The sequence below is a fragment of the Mangifera indica genome, chromosome 5 (assembly GCF_011075055.1).
Source record: "Mangifera indica cultivar Alphonso chromosome 5, CATAS_Mindica_2.1, whole genome shotgun sequence".
Lineage (NCBI taxonomy): Eukaryota > Viridiplantae > Streptophyta > Magnoliopsida > Sapindales > Anacardiaceae > Mangifera > Mangifera indica.
The window spans coordinates 7,891,768-7,912,878 of record NC_058141.1 but is presented as its reverse complement, the minus strand read 5'-3'; the positions used below and the strand labels follow the sequence as shown (position 1 = coordinate 7,912,878).

General features: G+C 33.2%; 2 protein-coding genes across 2 annotated transcripts; one reads left to right on the top strand and one right to left on the bottom strand.

Annotated features, from left to right (window-relative positions):
- Positions 1-10,020: 10,020 nt before the first annotated feature.
- Positions 10,021-11,405, top strand: LOC123215812 (60S ribosomal protein L34-like). Its single transcript, XM_044636059.1, has 4 exons — positions 10,021-10,180; positions 10,271-10,350; positions 10,853-10,962; positions 11,069-11,405. Exons 1-4 carry the CDS (start codon positions 10,102-10,104, stop codon positions 11,160-11,162), a joined length of 363 nt encoding a protein of 120 aa, XP_044491994.1. The 5' UTR covers positions 10,021-10,101; the 3' UTR covers positions 11,163-11,405.
- A 5,445-nt stretch (positions 11,406-16,850) lies between these two features.
- LOC123217623 (glutathione S-transferase U10-like) lies at positions 16,851-18,068 on the bottom strand. Its single transcript, XM_044638713.1, has 2 exons — positions 17,555-18,068; positions 16,851-17,483 (listed from the first exon to the last, which is right to left on the bottom strand). Exons 1-2 carry the CDS (start codon positions 17,879-17,881, stop codon positions 17,112-17,114), a joined length of 699 nt encoding a protein of 232 aa, XP_044494648.1. The 5' UTR covers positions 17,882-18,068; the 3' UTR covers positions 16,851-17,111.
- Positions 18,069-21,111: the final 3,043 nt, after the last annotated feature.

Here is a 21,111-nt window from a genome sequence, read left to right as displayed (position 1 = left end):
TCAAACATATTAAAAATTATTCTATATAACCATGTTCTACCAAGTCTTGGTACAATAAATTGACGTCATAAAACACAATAATTGTTACCACAAAGATTGGTGACTCATTGCAGATGTGCGTTATGCCTCGATATTGTGTTTACCACCCATGTAATTGTCACCATAAAACACCTGTTATATATCTCCAGCTTATTATGTCCATCATTCGCATACTTAATGACATTATATTGAAACTATGATGCACTTGATTTTGCTGAAGTATTTTGTTGAAACATCTTATTGACACTCTCAATTATGACCCTAGTTAGTAAATACAAAGATTATTTGTGTATTATTACCGTATTAAACATATTCAAAAGAATTTTTGAATCCAAAATATATTAAACACGTATTTTATATTCTTTTCGTATTAAACATGAATTATATATCATATTTTACGTTTACCGTATTTTTTAATTTTTTGGCTAAATTTAAAATTATAAAATTGTTCTTTTTATTTTCAATTATTTACGAAAATGTCATTATCATTTAAAAAAAATCCAACAACATTTTTTTCTTAATCCTCAGTGTAATTTTTTTTTTCTTCCTTGTGGCCTATAAAAAAACTCATTCTGATCTGAAGTTTAAAATCCAAAATGATTAATTTATTTGTTTTTTCTAATTGACTGGTACATTATTTATTATATACAGAATTTTGATTATATATTATATTATATCAAGTTTAAAATTAATTAAATATTTTATATTTGAATTGTTATATTGATTTTCAATAAAAAATTTGTGAAAAGTACTAAAATTTTATTTTTTTTTATGTTATAGGGGTTATGTGATTTTTAGAGGTATGAAGTTTTTTATAAAAAGATACTTTAGGTGGAATAGGTCCTTTGGCCTTTAGATTATGAAGTTCTTCTATTTGCCTTTACTACTCAACAGCATCTACTATTCAACGTGATGATTTCAGCAATGATCAATTAGGACAATATATTAAAATGGAATAAAATTTAAGGGGTATTAATTAAAATAGGTAAAATTGTTTCTGCTTAAACGTTTCTAGGCAAATGTAAAGCAATTTTACTTTTATAGACAAATAAATTTTTAATTTCAAAAATACCCCCTCAACTTATTACTTATGCTTAATTTAACGAAAGAATTTTTTTCCGAAAAGCTTTTAAAATCGTATATTTGTTACATTCGATAATTCGAAGGTTGAAAAACTTATTCGAAAGATGAATTCTCAGTTCAATCGAAAATATTAACAAAGTGAAAAATTAGGCAAAACAGGGTGCGTAAAGTGCGTACGGGCGTAGAGTACGTTGGGTGTGTGGGTGCGCATGGTGCGTTAGTGCGTATGGGTGCGATTTGAGTGCGGTTTAATTGAGTTATTCAGCCCATTTGGTTGCCAACTTACTGTGCCGCATTATCCAAAACATACTAAACCCACTAATCTGTTATCTATTTACTTTGGCTCTACTGAGATCGACATTGTGATTGGCACTGTGAGATCATGGTTGTGATTGAGAATGTCGTCAGATTCGTTTGAGGTAAGTGGATCTCTGGATGCATGCTTTTAGTTTGAGTTTAGTATTTTGGCCGGATTTTATTCTTTCTGTGTTGCACGTGACGGAGAGGAAAAGTATGTCATTCATGCACCCACGCACGTACCCCATACGCATTGTTACCTATATTGCAAATTTTCTGTTTTTTCAAGATTCTGTTCAGGCAATTTCAGTTAATAATGAGCCTAGTGAACGACGTTTCAATTATGCCTATAATTTTACTGCTATAATCAAAGTTAAAAGCCATATTGAAACAGTAAAGCATATTAGGGTTGCACTTACTGCTTGACAAAAACAAATGTTTAAAGAATGTTGTTTGGGGCAATTTTTGAGTTTAGAAATTCTGAAATATAGTTCTCCTCTTATGCATTCTGTATTATTCCAACAGATTAATAAGGGAGTATTGGGTGAAGAGTTTTAGTTTCCACTGAATGAAGTAGATTGTAGATTTGGTCCTGTTGAATTTGCTCTGATAACAAGATTAAAATTTGGTGAAGAGATAGATAGAAGTGATAGGATAATAGGAGATTTAGAGCTAAGGAATAAGTATTTTTTAAGGGTTAAACATGTAACCTATAATCATGTGGTAAAAGTTTTTAAAGAAAAAGCATGGGAAAGTAATGATGAGGATGTTGTAAAAATGGTTGTTTTATATTTGTTTCACTATGGGTTAATAGGAGTAGATAATAGGAAGGCTATTTTAGAACGTACATTAAGTATTGTCGATGACTGTGATGTTTTTAATAGGTATCCATGGGCGACACCTATTTGGAAGATGACTGCACAATCTATGAGCCAAAATTTACAGAAAAAATACGAAGAAATTTGTGATGCATATCTATCATTTTTAGAGAATATCCCATCATATACGATAATGGGATATGCAGGGGCTTTTCAGGTAATACAATGTTAAATTTATTTTGTATTTATGTTAAATATGTATTTATATTAAAAATATATCTAATATGATATTGTTAATATTGTAGATTTGGATATATGAAACGTTACATAATTTAGGGCGTTTCGTAGTTTGTAAAAGTAGAGACAGTATTCTTCAAATGTTACGATGGAAGAGCTTGGAAGGTCCAAGTTGGGAGGATGTTTATCGAATATTTGAAGCTTCGAAAGTATGTTATTACCTTATATATCTAATTATATAAAGGCCAAACGACTATTTCCCACCCAAGGTATGCTGTAATGACGATTTTCCACCCTTTAACTATGGAAACACCAAACACCCACCCATGGCCGGTTAGATTTAACCAAACCCTAACGGTGGTAAATTTAATTGCATTTCCCCCCCTAAAAGTTTAAAAACTAACATTTTTTCCCTAAGCTAAGTTTGAAAATATTGCATTCCCCCCCTAGGGTTTATTTCCAAACCCTTCCAATTTCCAAACCCTTTTCCGTCGCTTTCTCCGGCGCCATCACCGGCCGTCTTCCCCTCCCGACGGTTTCTCTTCCACCGACGGCGCCTCTCAACTCGACCTCAACGTATCCGACGCAGAGATAAGCCGTCTGGGAAGAGAAATCGTCTTCCCAGACGACGAAGACGAGATCGATCGATCTCGTCTTCGTCGTCTGGGAAGACGATTGTCTTCCCAGATGAAGACGACTCGTCTTCCCAGAGGACGACGAGTCGTCTCGTCGTCTCGTCTTCGTCTGGGAAGACGTCGTCTTCCCAGACGACGACGACGACTGGGAAGACGAAGAACTTCGTCTTCCCCGACGAAGTTCTTCGTCTTCCACAGCTTCTCCGACTCCGATTGGAAGTCCAAATGGGAGGAAAGAGTTCTCTGGAAGGTGAGGATGCTTCGGGAGGGAGAGACCGTCGGCAGTGGAGCCGGAGACCGTCGGCAATGCTTCGGGAGGGTGAAACTGCGATTTTTGAAAACTTAGGCTGGGGGGGGAATTTTAGTTTTTAAAGTTTAGGGGGGCAAAATATATTCTATTTTAGTTTATTTTTAATATTCTAGAGAAAATGACAATTTTACCCTTGTCACCGTTAGGGTTTGGTTAAATCTAACCGGCCATGGGTGGGTGTTTGGTGTTTCCATAGTTAAAGGGTGGAAACTCGTCATTACAGCATACCTTGGGTGGGAAATAGTCGTTTGGCCTTATATAAATTTAAATATTCATTTTTAGAAATTTTGAGACTAACCAATTTATCACATTTTGTAAGATGTTGTGACTACTATTTTGATTTCATCCACAACCGAGCAACAGTTATCATGCTACAATGATGTTATAGAATATGTTGGTGAAAGCAAAAAGCATGATAATGCTTGTGTTCCTATAAGCTCTTCTCCAAGAATCCAATCTCCACATTCAGATCAACATAGGCATCGAAGCACACCTATCTGTAGTCTTATCATATCAACTTCGTCCATGCATAGCCCCGTTATGGCATCATTTCAGCCGACTACAGAAACAACCCCCCATGTCACTACCCTTGCTCTCACTTCGAATATTAAAGATAAATTCGATCAACTTCAACATCTAATTGATGAGTTTATACAAAAAGTTGATGAGCGATTTGGAAACATTGAGGAACGGCAAACTAATCATGAAGCACGTCAAGCGTCAATAGAAGCCAAGTTATCTGAGTTGCAACATACGTATAATGTAATCCCTTCCATTCAGGTAAGTTTTTTTCCATATTAGTCATTATTCAAAATTTCTGGTTATATTTTTATGATTATTGATAATATTTTCTTTGAAATTTCAGGATGATTCTGAAGTGGTGATTGAGTTTTCCAGACAAGAGGAAATGGAACTTCAGCAATCAATAAGCCGTGTGGTAGAAACACCAATTCAACAATGATCTAATACTCGTAAGACTTTATGAGGAAGGATTGTAAAAAAAGGTCATTCGCTTCAGAGTCCATACACTGATCCATTGAGACAGTGATGTGCACGAGAAGTATTCAAACCCTCACACCCGGATGGAGAAAACGATAATATGGTAGAATATTTAAAATGGTACCGGGAAAATCCTGAAGTTGCAGCGAATACCTTTTTGTTTGGGCTATGTAGAAAAAATAACTGATAGAAAACATTATGTGAAGATAATCAGTGGTTGAAGGATCAGGTACGTAATATATATTCACTGATTATTTGTTTATTTATCTATTATAATGTTATTGTATTATTAATGATTTCACTATATATTTACATATCTGATGATACAGCATATTGATTCTTACTTGATGGTGTTGCGACATGTATTTCCATCGGCTAAATAGACTTGTGTAGAGACATCTTTCGATGGGTGGTTGCCACAGGAGATCAAAAATCGGGAAGAAATTGGACCTGATAATTACCAATGGCCACGGTTATTTCTAGACCTGATTGAAGGAATAATGATCCAACTTTAGATCGTGGTTATATCCCATGGGCTCATATGGATAGGGTTTGTCATATTTTAATCTTATTGATTAATAAATCAATTGATTGGTTTAGGGTTGTTTGATTTATTTATTGTTATTCTGTCAAGTTTATATTCCAATTAATTTTGAATGTCAGCATTGGGCATGTGGTGAGTTGGATCTAAATGAATGGATTCTAACCGTTTATGACTCATCATCGACTTTCTTTGACTCTACAGAGAACTTCTCTCAGGCAATGACACGTTATTCTTATCTTCCAGCCATTATCAATGCAACGAGTTATAGGCAGGTTAAGGGTGTAAAGCCTCAGAGAGAGCCTTTGACAATCAGAAGACAGACAAATGTACCTCAACAGGGTGCGAGCTGGGGTGATTGCAGGATATTTACTATTTATATGTTGGAATATCTTGCAACTGGACGTGATTTGATTTTTAATGCCAAAAACGCATCCTACATGCGTTGTATTGCTACATCCAAGATATGAAAACATGGAGGGAACTTATATTCTGAGAGTGATTGATTGAATTATGATTATATGTTATGGTTTATCATTATTATTTTATTTATATTATTTTTGTCATTTTATTAGTTGTTCCTGTTGCATTATGATTGATGCTGCCATAAATTTTTCTATATCTTTGGTTGATGGTTAGATGTAGTGATATTGATAGCAATTGAAGTATCGGTTGAGTAAATATTGATATTGGAGTGTTTGATTTTGATATATTGATATGTTTTAATTTGGTTACAGGTTGAGAAATATTAAATAAACATGGAAAATGTTGTCAAAATTTCTTTAATAATAACATGTGAAAATTATTATACATGGTGGATTTTTCCACCACATATATTTGACTTTGGCCAAATGGTAATGTAAAGGCATTAAATGCCTTGGAAAATTGGCTTTTAAGATAACCTCCTTGCTTCTTTCTACTTGCCTTTTGTTTTCTTCCTTCTGGGTCTGCGTAACCTTGGAGTAATTAACTAAAGATTATAAATTTGGTTTGCAATTCATTTCCTTCTACTCATAAGAAAAATCAATTCTTTCTATTTATAACAAAAATCAATTACTTCTACAAGTTTATATACAATAATCTAACATAATAGAATTGTGTCAATTATGGATAATTCCATTAAAATCTTCTATATAGATAATTTCATACTTTCCCAGAGACTGATACATAATAAAATTGGGATAAAGAATAACATCACCAGTAACAATAAAAAGCACAAACCTGCTCGACAATTGAGTTATCAGTCAATGCAATTCTTCGCTTGTTCAACTTACCATATCCCCTCTTACAGTCAACAAGTGGCTAATTATATTGTAAAAGTAGAAAGATAAATAACGAAACACAAAAGAAGTAAGCGATTTGAATTTAGACCCCTCTTACAGACCCGACGCCTGATAAATGATTTGTACAAACCAATCGAGTATACCCTTTCTCATGACACCAACTGCATTCAATTTGACAAGTTTCCTCCCCTTGCGATGACCTTTTATTGTGTTCTGAAGGTTGACCAAAACGTCGATGTCCCATCTGAGGTTGGTGGACTATACATATTTCTTCTGATTGCACCCATTCCGATGGATTGCCTAATGGTTCAACACTCTCTTTATATACTGCTTGCCAATATTCGGTCGAGTAATACTTATTCACCCATGGATAACAGTGCAAGAGGTTTTGAAATCTGGCAATTACTGTAACGTGTGTACATGTTATTTGTGATAGTTGAAATTTCTTGCAGGTACACTCCTTTGTAGCAAGATCAACTATAGCAACAGGTTTACTCGAACCATGTACTTCATATCAATCAATAGTTATTGGTTTGATAATCATATTGGCTGATTTTCGAATATAACCGACCACCTTCTTTTCAGCCTATGGAGTTAGGAGATGAGTACAATCACCTGCATAATTAAACGAATACAAAAATGTTACTAATTTATAAATTTAGAAAAGTATGAAATAGTAGAAAAAAATTATTCCAACCTGTCATATTGCGGCGAGTATAAAACCATTTCTGTAAAGTTAAACGCAAAAATTCAAGGAGCATTATCACTGGCAACTTTCGCGCTTGTCATGCCAAAGCATTAAACGACTCAACAATATTTGTAATCATGATATTATATCAGATGCCAAGAAAGTATGCATGAGCCCAGCGTTGATAGTCAATACCCTCTAGATAAGCTGTTGTGGTTGGATTTTCAGCTCTGATCATCTACAAAGCCTTCTAAAAATCTTCTATTCGATATGTTTTCGCAACTCTCCAAAATAATCTTTCAATATGTTTTGTTTGTTTATATCGATTTCACATATTTCTTTTGATATGATGGTTGCACCAATCATGATGTGCATTCGGAAATACTTTTCTTACACAACGAATGATAGCATAATATCTATCTGAGATAATCGTTAAATTATGGATATCTTCAATACACCTATGTAAAGCTCGAAGGAATAGGCTCTAAGTTATCGTTTCCTCTTTCCCTCTTATGCCAAACGCTAATGGAAAATTTTGACTATTTTCATCCTTACCCACTGCAATAAAAAGTGTATCCCAATATCGACCTTTCAAGAATGCTCCATCAATACAAATAACCGGACGACAATAATTACAAAATGCCCTAATTGAGCATCCTAAAGCCATAAAGACAAAATGAAATCGATTATCCCCATATGTGTCTATTTGTGTAATGGTGTCAGGGTTTCGTTATTCAAGGTTATGACAGAATGTCAGTAATAGTTTGAATGACTCCTCTGGCGAACCTCTTATCTCATTCAAAGCTCAATTCTTAGCACGTCAAGCCTGCGCATAAGAGATATCAATTCGATATCTATCTGTTATATCCGTGATAATATCTTTTGGCCTATATACACGTTCACCTGCAGTAAACAATGATTGTAATATTTTCCCCAGTGCCCTTTTACCTGTTTGTCTGTGATGAGGTCTAATGATATCAAGAGGACAAGTGTGTGTTCCAAACTTGTGTAACACAAAAATATCATTGTTGCTTAACTTCGCCCCTCCTACTTTCCATTTGCACCCTTCATGCAAACACTTTATATCTCATCTCTTTTTATTAGAACTTGATACTTTGAATTGATAACCATTTTCCAATGTATCCCTACATATGGTGTCAATTAAAACTTGTTTAAAAGCAAATTGATCTTTGATTTTGAATTTGTCATCACGTGGTGCAACTACATGAATTTGACTTACCTCATTTTCTATATCTCTATATGGCTCTGGAACACCAAAAAAAGGATTTGAACCATGATATGTTGAACTTTCATGCACTAACCCTGATGGACCAATCCCTGTGTTATCAACAACATCGTCACCTTCTTCGGGACCATCAATATCATTGACACAATTATAATCAATACCACCATCATCATGAGCACGATATTCATCTTCTCCGCCAGAATGAAAATCATTTGTTGGTAAGTCACCCATTCGATGACATCCTTCAAGTGGATCTCTTTCGTCATGTGCCCAATCTTGATAAGGATTCCAACTAACACCAACCTTAATATCATCACGATCAACGTCGCCCATTTGATAACATCCTTCTGTTTCTGGATGTTATTGTTCATTGTTAGCTTGTACTTCTTCTACATGTTGTTGTTCAATTTGGTTTGCCACCACTTCAAGAAATACAGAAGACTTTCTCTGTGACCTAGACAACTTCATCATCATCTTAATATTATAATCATCTTTTAATAAATATGGTAAATTATTAAATTCTGTTAGATTTAGCATATAAATTTTTATCTCAAAAGAACTTGCATCAATATTTAAACGAGAAGATACTGCTTCAACAAATCTATTGTAATTGATTTTTGTACTTACTGAAACTAACGATTGAACTTCATCAATATATTTTAAATCATTATTACCTTCTTTGTGCCATTGCCTGCCAAATCCAAGCATGAATATCATCTCTATCAAAATTTTCAATTAATTTAACCAATTGGAAGATCAATTGAAACAAGTGAAATGAGGCAAAGATGAATTGAAGAAAGTGAAATGATAAAAGTGAAATAAAGAATGAAAAGGTGAAACTGTGTTTACGGAGTAAATATCTTCACCTGCCTTTAAGCTAACAATTCAATTCATTAATTACTCAAATCAATTTTTATTTTTAAATATGTTTGTAGTTGATTAGAAATAATCAATTTTTTAGTTATGCAGTTCACGCACCCCGTATGCACTATGCACTCCGCACGCACTGCGCGCATTCTGCGCACTCCGTGCGCACCCCGCGCACGCTGCACACACCTCGCGCACTCCGCACACACTCCGCACGCACCACACACCCTATACGCACTCAAACATCCCTTCCCACGCCTACGCACCCTGTATGACCGTACAAGGCCGGAAGGGTATTTTTGGAATTACAAATAAATTTGCTTATAAAAGTAAAATAATTGTACGTTTGTCTAAAAATGTTTAAGAGAATAAAATTTTGTCTATTTTAATTAATATCCCAAAATTTAATATGTTTATAATTAAATTTTGTAATTGTTGGATTGGAACTCGACATCATCCAAATGTACATGAACATGCAATGCCACCATACCGATTTCAATTTTGATTAAATGTAATTCATATTTTATAATTGACAATTAAATATGTAAAATTGTTTTTAATATAATTTAAATGTTTATTTAAACAATAGACTTGTCCAACTGTTAGTTCAATTGCTTTGACAAAATAAAAAAATTGAATGATATAATTATTTGAAATAATGTAAACTCACAATGTAAAAAAAATTAATATCATTTTGGCGTAAAGCAAAGGGTGTCATCAAAATATTGGTTGCATTTGATCTTAATCTGATAAATACGAGAGGGGTCTCATTTAAATTGCTGGAACCAGTAGGGTCTAAAAGAATTAAAATTGGGGAGTTATGTGTAATTTTCACAGGAAACAGATCCTTATTGAATATTCAATTAAAGCCACGTGGCAATAACAAGCCACAAAGGATTACTCGGTGACCCAAAGTCAAGATGAAATGTCGATCGTTAGATCTAGGGCATGGCAAATCACCACTCTCCTTATGTCGTGTCTCACATTTTTTCTGAGCCTCCTCTCTGCTTCGGCTCCGTGACTCTTCACAACCCAAGGAGAGCGGACGAGCTCTAAAAATGGTCCAGCGGCTAACGTATCGCAAGCGGCACAGCTATGCCACAAAGTCCAATCAGCATCGCGTTGTCAAAACCCCGGGTAACATTCTTTTGCTCCTTCAATATAGCCTCGTGGATTTTGATCTGTATGTGACGTTCCTAATGTAGTGGATTTGTTGCGGGTATGCAGGAGGGAGGTTGGTGTACCAGACCACCAAGAAGAGAGCTAGTGGCCCCAAATGTCCTGTAACTGGCAAGAGAATTCAAGGAGTACGTAAATTTTTAGTTTGCTGAAAGTTAGCAATATTTAAATGGAATGAAATTATTGCATCGGAACACGAGAGATACTTATTTGAGTCTTGTTTGTGGATTTACATTCTAGTACCTGCTTTTTTGAGAACTTGGTGGCAATTCCTTCCTGTGGGTTGATAAAACTGAAAATCCATTTTGCATTATTGATGAGTTGGATATATTAATTTGGAAATTTTTATTGCTTTCTGTTTTTCAATATTGCTGGAAGGCGCTAGTCATTCGGCACTTGCTACCTGATTTAAAACTGTAGTTTCCTTTTTAATTTTAGTGAAAGGAAAATTTTTGGTCATATAGTACACATTATGAAATGAGGTTGTGCATTTGTTGTGGCTTGGTTATGATCTCAGGTGGCCTTGAGTAGGGATCTTATTCTGTTTTAAATTTGTTTGGTGTGCTATTTGGGTGTAAATGTGATGATTGGTTTGTTTCATCGGTGATAGAGTGGTTGTTATGCCTGCAGATTCCTCACTTGAGACCTGCTGAATATAAGAGGTCTAGATTATCTAGAACCAAGAGGACTGTGAACCGGCCTTATGGGGGAGTTTTATCTGGAAGTGCTGTCAGGGAACGGTTTGTTCTTTCCAAAACTTAAATCAAAAGGACAAGTTTTATCTCTTGCATGTTTATTGTTGCCTTTAGTCAGGCTATTTCACTCATATTCTCATTTGTTTTATAGGATCATTCGGGCTTTTTTGGTGGAAGAGCAAAAGATTGTGAAGAAGGTTTTGAAGATTCAGAAGGCCAAGGAAAAACAAGCGTCAAAGAGTTAAGACTGAAAGCTTAGTGGATTGCAAAGTACTTCAGAGTATTTGTTACGGCCACTGATATTGAATCTTGGAAACTAATTAGGTTTTCCATTTTGAATTTGGATTTGTATTTCACTTTGATGGTATGAACATGATTTTTGTTACCCCACCTTGTCGACAAATCCGTTGTTTTACTGTTTTATTTTCTTTTGTAATGCTTGTTGATTGACACTCGGAAAATTAATTTTGATTGAATTTTCAATATCAGAGTAGCTGTTTTAACTAGTGTAACATTGATGCATTGATATTTAAATTGACAGACTGAATGAATTTCCTCATACAGCCAGGTCTGAAAGAATTTCCGCTTCCAACTGAAAACAAAAGTTATCTGTTATAAATTATGGGATTGTGTAAAATACTCCGTTTTTTCCAGCATATTTCCTGGTTTTGGATACTTAATTACTCTTTCATTTGTTATTGGTAGGATCCGGGTTTGAATGTCTTAGCATTCTTTTCCATTTTATAGTTGGTGTTCATTGGTCATAGGTTTGCTTCTATTCTGTTTAGACCTCTTTGCTTAGTGTATCTTGAAGATATATATGTGGCTAGCATCTTAATGTTTTACCTAGAACATAATTCGCATGGTAAGTTTGATGCTTCCGGCTAGGGTTGGATTTGAGTCGAGTTTAAACTTGAGTTTCTCTCAAAGTCGTTTGAGTTTAACTCATTTGAGGAGAGTTGAGTTTCAGTTCAATTTGAATTTGAATTGAGCCAAGTTTTAAGCTTAACTGGGTACGGTAGCTGAGTAAAAAATATTAAAGCAACATTGTTTTCGTTTTATTTAATTTGTATTGAAGTTTTTTATATTTGTGAGTTTGGTGAGAACTGAATACCCCTTAAGCTCGAACTCGAGTTAAAAAATTTATGACTTTCAAGTTCGAGCTTGAGTTCGAATTCATTTAAGTTGAGTTTTTTTTAAGTTTGTTCGAACTGGGGTTTGTTTTCAGGCTTGAACAAGTTCGGCTCAAGTCTTATTAGCTGCAAGGAGTTGATGTCAGGGCACTGGTCTTTACTATGACAGGATGTTTATGCTTTAGAGGTTGAACACCAAAAGGACATATGAACAGTGAAAGTGCATACCATTTTAAAGGATCTCATGTTATTGGATTCATGTATGTGTGCATGAATATAACTGTGCAAATTAATCTTACTAGGTTTTAAGCCATTGTTTTAATTGTGAACACAATCCTCTTTGAATACACTTCGTACGGCTAGACTCAAAGCAAGCTTGTTCGGGTTTAAAATAAGTTTTGCTTGAATGAGTCTGAATATGAACATGAACCCAAATATAAGCTAGGCATTTGAATATAAAATGAGCCCAAGTCTGACCCCAAACCCGAAAGGAGCCGAGCATGGCTCACTTGTGTTAATATCCAGATCCAGTCCACTTATTGTAGATGCTTGCTTTCTGGGTGATCAATTGATGATGCTTTAATAGCTTCCCCCTTGCGAATTGTTAGATTCAGGTATGATCCCTACTGGCCTCTTGATTAAGCCATATAAATGGAGCAACACTTATTGGGACCCAGTCATCCTTTTCTGCTAACATCCATGGAATGCATACACTTTCACAGTTTGGAGGAGCCATACTTTCTCGAATCCCCGTCTGCACATATGAAATCAACATCAGCCGTAGCTTCTTACCATTATAAACTGAATTCTGTTATCGATTTGTTCAAGCAAAATTAACTTCAATAAAACTAGTTGTATTCCACCACTTACACAAAAAACTTGTAAGGATATCATAGGCTCTACTTAAGAAATCATTGGGGATATGTATCCACAGTTTCTTCTTTCCTATAACTATTATTAGCCTTTGGATAATGGCTCCAGTAATCTTTAGAAAATCATTATAACCATAGAAATGGAATTAATGATTGGTGGTTTAGCGTGGTTTCGGTGTCTGGAATTTTATCAGTCCTGGTTTTTATTATGAAGTACATTGACTATGTCCCTAGATCAAGGTCTTGGATAGTATTTTAGAAGAAGTTTCTCCAAATAAACAGCTTGCATAAAGATCATTGTACATATAAGTAATCTAAAATTTAAAACGAGTTTAAACTGCGAACTTGAAACTGAGCCCTATAATCGAGTCCAGATAAATATTTTATGCGAACCCAAGTGAGTGCACACAAATCCATTTAATACAAGCTGATCATAAACAGTAAAATTATCAAGTGAATTGAACATAAACACGCGTTCCACTGAGCCTGCCAAGCCTGAGTCTCAATCATCTGAAAACCAGCAAGGCTCTATTTGGGCTCAAATCTAATCCTACTTTATACCTAGTAATTTGAAAACTACAGCATAAATTTGTACCAAGTAATTTTTCAGTTGTACTTGTTGTATGAAAGCATTGGGATTAAGAAGGAACTCGAGTTTCAAGTGGCTTATTGTACCTGTTAAATGTCGAACTAAAACTTGCAGTTTGGGGGAACTGTAAAAAATAATAAATTATTTTTACCCTCTATTACATAATTAATTAATTTAATTTAATACAATTTTACTTTCTCAAAACTTTCAACCTAGTCCTAAATTAAAACTTTCAGCTTTATCAATCTCAAGTGGCCAAAGGACTATTTTCTACCTAAATTTAGTTGCGTTCTCAAAGTTACACCTACGAAACTTAAAAAACTCAAAGTCTCATCTATGACGTAATTGTCATTAGAATTTTCTTTTAGTGATAGAAGTAAAATCATCATTTTTCTAATAATATTAAAAAATATAAAATTTATTATATTTCCTCTCTTAAGTTTTAAAAACTAACAACTTTACTTCTGTCTAAAGTTTTCTAACTTTAAAAGGTCACATTCCCCCCCCCCCCCTCAAATTTTTTCTTCACCCCTTTGACCACCATTTTTGGCACCCACCACCTTCTTTTTTTGTCCTAAACCGTTGGTCAACGAATAAGAAGTAACTTGAAACGGATCTCTTCATCGCTGATGACCTTCTTCTCTGATGAAAAGATCTATTCCAGGTTGTTTCTCGTGCATCAGCCAACTATTTAGGGTAGAAATGAGAGATTGTTAGCATCGGAAATGGTGGTCGGAGAGGAAAAAAAAAACTCTAAGGTTTGGGGGGGAAGGATATATTGTTTTATAAAGTTAGAAAACTTTAAGTAGAGGTGAAATATTAGTTTTTAAAACTTACAGGGAAAAATGTAATGAATTTTATATTTTTTTAATATTATTAGTAAAATAATGATTTTATTCCTACCTTTAACAGAAAATTTTAACCCCAATTGATTAACAGTTGTAATTTTGGTTTTTTAAACCCCATACGTGTGACTTTAAGAATGCAACTAAACTTAGATAGTAAGTCTTTTGGCCATCTCAAGTTATCATATCATTTGCAATATTTTGCACTGAAAAATGAAATCAATTATGAAAGATCATCATTACATTTAAGCATTAAAATAAATCTTAATTTTAGATTGTGTTAATCTTTAACGTTTTTATTATTATTATGTTAATATATAAATTATTATGATATACATAAAAGATTAAATGGTGTAATATTTGTTATTCTAAGTTGGTAAAAGGTTTTTGGGATTAAGAAATGTATTAAAATGATCGCGATGTTTAAATCGGGAAAACAACACGAAGAAGAACAACTAAGAAACAAATGAAATTTTCCAATGTTCTTATGTTTTATATATTATGATTACAAAACTGATTAAAATAACACATATAGTTGTTATGGTGGGTATAAAATACAATCGACAATGACGGAGGATAACCCTATAATTTATATAAGAGAAAAAATAAGTTAAAATATAATTAGTTTGATTGTTGATTCATTATTTATATATTAATTGAGGGCAAAATACTATCTAGATAACCATTGAGACACAAAAACCAAGTCAATAGGATGCATTATAACATTAAGGATGACATGATGTTGCATGTTACATTGTCTTATGTAAAACAACACTAACTCATTCATTATTTTATTTGTGATGGCTACTCTTGATTCCAAAAGGCCAACTTTAGTTCTTGGTGTTGGAGCATAAAATTTAGGAACTATTAGCAACTTTGTGTAACAATCTAATTAATTTGACTAGTGTACACTTTCTAATTCGGTATATCAAGGACAACATTGATTTCTCTCAACGACTAATATTGAAATTAAATACCATCAGAATGATCCAAATGAGGGTAACAAATCTCCTTAGGATGATGAAGAAGAGTGTAATAATAATGTAGATGTTGATGATCTAAATACGATGAATGCTCTTGTTTTAGAAACTATAGAGTGAGTTCATATACACAAGGAAAATGTACTAGATTGAGGGAGCTTAGAGTTTGGTGATGAATTAGATGGTGTTTAGATGGATGAATTTGAGTTTGATAAGATAGTGAACATCAATCAAGGTGTAGATGACATTAGATGTTATCAACAATCAAGTTTGATTACATTGCACTCAACACACAAGCTTGTGATATATTAAAGTACCATCAAATGGTAGAATAGAGTACTGAAATTCTCATAATTCAATTACTAGTTATCTCTCTTCCTTTGTCAACCAATACCACTTATTACCAATAGTGTGACAAGAAGAATTGTCGGTTCGCAAATTATGAATATTTTCAATAATAAAGAGATATTGCAATATACATTACAAAGACATGCTTTAAAGTCTATTTTTCAATTTAAAGTTTATAAGTCAACAAAATATAGAAGAGAGATTAAATATCTTCAAGAACTATATGAATGATGTGCAAATTAAGGCAACATCGATAAAAGATTGAGATTATTTCCAATACTCACCCACACCTATCTTAAAGATCAAATCATATCTCATTATAGACAAGTAGACACCAGTCCACTTAGACAAAACTTGAAAGCAATATTTGTCATGTTAGGTTGGATATATAAGCTTAAGAAAATAATAGTTGATTTTGCTAAGAGGTGCAAGATAGATAAATCTTATATGCAAGCATGATAGGCAAAAACTAGGTACTAAATGCATCATGAGGTTCACTTGAGAAGCCATTCATGCTATTACATGAATTTTGAATTAATTAGAGCTCCACAATCCATATATCAAAACACAAATTGAGACCAATGCAAAGAGTGGGTTTAAATATGTCTTTATGTTGTTGATGTGTTCTACAAGAGCCTTCCCAACACATTAATCTTGTAATTTGTGTAGATGGACCATTTCTAAAAGGAAGGTATTTAGGGACTTTATCTATTATTGTAGCGAAAGACAAGGAATAATCAAATCCACCAATTAGCTTTCAATGTGGATTGTAAGGAGGACATCTGCTCATGGACATGGTTCATTAGAATGATAAAGGATTGCATTGGTAACTTGCAAAACTTGGCAATCATTTTGGACTGATATCTTGGTATCATAGTGGTCGTCGTCCAAACCGTTTTCCTTGATCCACACAATGAATGTTGTTGCCATCACCTAGGAGTAAGTGTAATCTTTTTACATCAGAAGGGAGCTTCTTATAAATGTTTTTTGCGACCTAAAAAAAAAAGTTAAGCAATATGGGAAACGATTTGTCAATTGTCCCATATCATTATTTTTATCCAAATCGTTGGAAAAAAGTGCATGAACATAACAAAAATATTTCTATTGTCTTAAATCCCAACAACATTCACAACTCCACTCACTAAAGAAGCAAATCAATCAAAATCAACCTTCAAAGTAACTTTCTAAAATTATTTTGACACCTTCCAAAAGTGCATTCAAACTAATATTTGAGAATAATTTGGTAAAATGTAGCATGAAAACTACAACGGCCTTCTTTTCTATTTTGCTGACTCAAAAACACTTGAAACGAAGGAATGAACACTGAACAACGAAAAAAGTGTAACTAAATGGCAAAGTACAGAAAATAAAACTTTAAAATGGCAAGAAATGATAGGACAAAAGCTATGCCGACCATAGCTATTTATTCAACATAGTTTAATTTTAGGCTCCTGAAGAAACATTTGTCTGATTAAGGTCACAAGTTTTTCACAAGGAGGCAGTGTCTCTTTGATCAAAGTGCAGCCCTCTAAAGCAGTTACCCATGAGAAAAATGCTTGGTGCTTGTCTAGGCCATAACTGACACCAAGAGCCTCTTCAAAAGATCGGTAAGTGCAAGAATTTGCAGCCACAATAATATCAAGAAACCCCAAGGTCTCACCATTGAAGAAGGGGGATTTTGTAGGGAAGTCCTTTTCTATCCCTCTCTCAAACACTTCAACAAACTCTCCCAACTTCGCCATGGCTTTCTCTCGCTCTTTTCCTTGCGAATTTGCAACGGGGTATGTACTTGGTATAATCTGTGAAAAAAAGACAACTTCATTAGCATCTATATAAACACTGAGAATAAAAAGAGATAAATTTAAACTACCTTTTGATCATAATAATTTGCCCAAAAGCGAATTTTGGCTCTCTCATAAGGATCCTCAGGCAGTAATTTCGGAGCGGTAGTCCAGAAATCATCAATATATTCGAGGATGACTAATGACTCAGCAATGGCCTTCCCATTGTGAACCAATACGGGTACCTTCTTGTGCACAAGATTGTGGTGAATTAGCGAGTTACTCTTGTTTGTTAGATCTTCTTCCACGTACTTATAAGGTATGCCCTTGAGTTTAAGGGCTAACTCAACTCTGTCAGTGAAGGCACTAGCCCAATTCCCATATAACACAACATCATCACTTTTCTGATTTTCCATTGGCTCTGAATTGCTCCTCAAATTTCTCTTGATGGGTTTGATATGCTTTATAGATTTAATTATGCAGTGTTTTAAGGTAAGTCAAATGTATTTCTTGTCAAAGGGTGCATTAGAGACGAATCCTTGGACCAGAAGTTGGAGATATGATAGAATATTAAAAGTTGAATCATTGGAATAGTGGAAGAGATAAGATGTCAGTATGATGAGCCTCAGCTCAGTTCAAGTGCTCAATCATTCCATGAAATGTGGATTCAAGCAACGTTCCTGCCCAGAAAAGCCCATTAAGCCATCCACCGGCCAGCCCAGTATAAAGGTTATCTGGGCTTTAATTTGAAGTCCACTGTTGGACACTTAGCATCAATATAGAAGTTTGGTTTTTCGGATCCATTCAGTTAAACTGATAATAGAATTGATGAATTATTTAAATAAATATTAAAATTAATATTCAAAATAATTGTTTATTATTAATTATTAAATATATAATCTAAATTATATTAATACAAAAATAAACATAGTTTGGTAACAAACACATATGTTAAATTAATGGATGAAGTCTTGGTGGTGATGGCATTAGCCTGTATTAGGCAGGGCCAATGGCAGTGAAGGCCCTTGGGCCTTGTGGTGGGCCGATCAGATAATTTATATTAAAAATATAATTTTTTTTTAAAATAATTATTAAACTTTACCAGTTTATATTTCATTTTAAATTAATATAATTAAAGATCGTAAATTATAAGTCATTCCTTCAAATCATATTTTGTATATATTTTCAAATAATGTAAAATCATTTTCTATTATTTATTGTCATATTCCAATTAAAAGAAACTTTTTATTTTATTGGTGACTAAATTTTTTTATTATAAAAATATTCTAAAGAAAAATATGCCAAGAAGATATAGTTAGAAAAAGTAAGTCTCAATGTAATGTCAATGATAAAATAAAAAGTTTCTTTTAATTAAAATACGACAATTAGAAATAAAAAATAATTTTATATCATTTGAAAATATAAACAAAATGTAATTTGAATGATTGACTTGTTATTTATGATCCACGATTGTATTAATTGGAAACGAAATATAAATTAGTACAGTTTAATAATTATTTTTTAAAAGATATTTTTTCAATAAAAACCGAACACAAAAAAAAATAAATGAAAAATAAAATATTTTTAAACAAACAGAAATTAAGTTGTTAGATCTAAACAAAATTAAAATTTAGTTGAGATTTATGAGAGTTTGTGTTAAGAACTTGATTATTTTCTGGTGAATCTACCATTGCAACCAAGAAGCTTTAGATCAATCTTTATCCACCAAACAACTTCAGGGCAACAATATTTCAACAAATCTATTCCAATCAATCGTAGCACTCATCAATATAGCAGAAATATGGAAAGGAAACAAAATAACAAATGGAATTTATTTTCATTTACTGGTTGCAATATTGATCACACCCCAATGTTCACTGTAAAGCTCACCATAGAGAAACTGAAATTTAGAATATAAAAGACACTGAAAGCTGGCTTTTGAGAGGCTACTACTCTCCAAAATGAAACAAGAATTCAACTGAACAATATTCTTGATAATTCTTTGCTTATTCCTTTCTTCATGTCACTTTTTATACAGAATTTTGTAACTGACTCTTAATTCTCTCCATTCATTGCCTACCACTCCTCACCTGTTGGAGTTGCTGCAATTGAAGACTCTGGACCACTCTTTCCTCTAACTGAATTTACCTTGTAATTTCTTCCCTTAGTCCTTCCAGCATAAACACTGTTAACAGGTTTCTATTAGTTTGAGATTGAAACTGAATGAAAAAAATGTAGAGAAAGATTGAATGAAGAAAATGTAGCGAGAGATTGAGAAATTAGGTTTTGAATGTGTGTGGTTAGAGAGTGGGGGAGAGAAGGCTTTATATAAAAAAAATAAAAAAACCCAACAACTACTTGTCAGGCTAGGCCAAACCGACTTCTATACCTACAAAAGTCATTTTACGAAAGTTCTTAATATTTTTTATAATTTTGTTCAACATAGTATTAGGTCGTGTTGGGCTAACCTATGGGTCTAACAGTAATGGGTCGTGTTTACTCATGTTGGGCCAAAAAATGGGTTTAAGTTGTGTCTCAAGTCAATCTAATCCATTTGTCATGTCTAAGTGTTGGGTTTCAAATCCTAGTAATGAAAAATTTTATATTTTTGTTATAAAATATCGTTGTTGATGTCAACAATCAGATTTGACCAAAGTCAAACCATGAATTGGGGCACTATTAGTGGTTGGACAATAATTCAATCCAATTTGACAACTTTTTGTTTTACTTAACTAGTGGTGTTACAACCAATCTAGTCTAGTTTTTAAACCTTGCTTTGATTTGCAATATTGTTGTTCTTGCATGTTTCAAATACTTAATAACTTATGAGTAATACTATACGTACTAATTTTGAGTATATATATAGGTATACATTTATATGTGTCATTATGTGATTGAATATTATTTTATCTTTAATTCAAAATTATTCAATCACATGATGACATATATCAATATGTATCTATTTGTGTACTTAAAGTAGATATGAATAATTTTATTAATTATTTATTTACAAAGTCTAAAATCATAGGCTTTGCTTGTAAAGTTTGAAATTGGAAAAATATGTTTGCTCAGAGGAAAAGGTAAAAGAAAATTCACAAGTACTTGAGGGCTATTTAAGTAATTTCACTTAATAATTAATTTCATCAAGTAATTCGAATTAGAATATTATCAACCATATGTTAAAGTAAAAGGCTATATATTCATAAAAACTAACCTCATCTCTTTTATATCATTCCCTTTTCAACCCTAACTATTAACTAAGCCCGCGTCTAGATTCAATTAACGCAAATGGGTCCAAATGGAAATTTGCTATTGTTTTTGAAGGGTAAAATTGAAATTTGATATTGTGTTACATACCATACCTTATAACATAAAGTCTCATATCCCATTTCAACTTAATAAACCAATTGGGAGCTATAATGAGTAGTAGGGAAATATATAACTCCATATCTATAATAATACTTGCAAACCATTATGGTAGAAAAAACCTTGTGTTTACTTTAGTTAAACCTAACCGTTTGTATTATCGGATCGTATTTATATCATATCAATTCAAGTTTTGTGTTAAAGACTTTCAACTCTAATCTGACCTGATTTATAATCATGTTAAATTTTGTTAACTATAATTCAACTTTTTAATATTCGA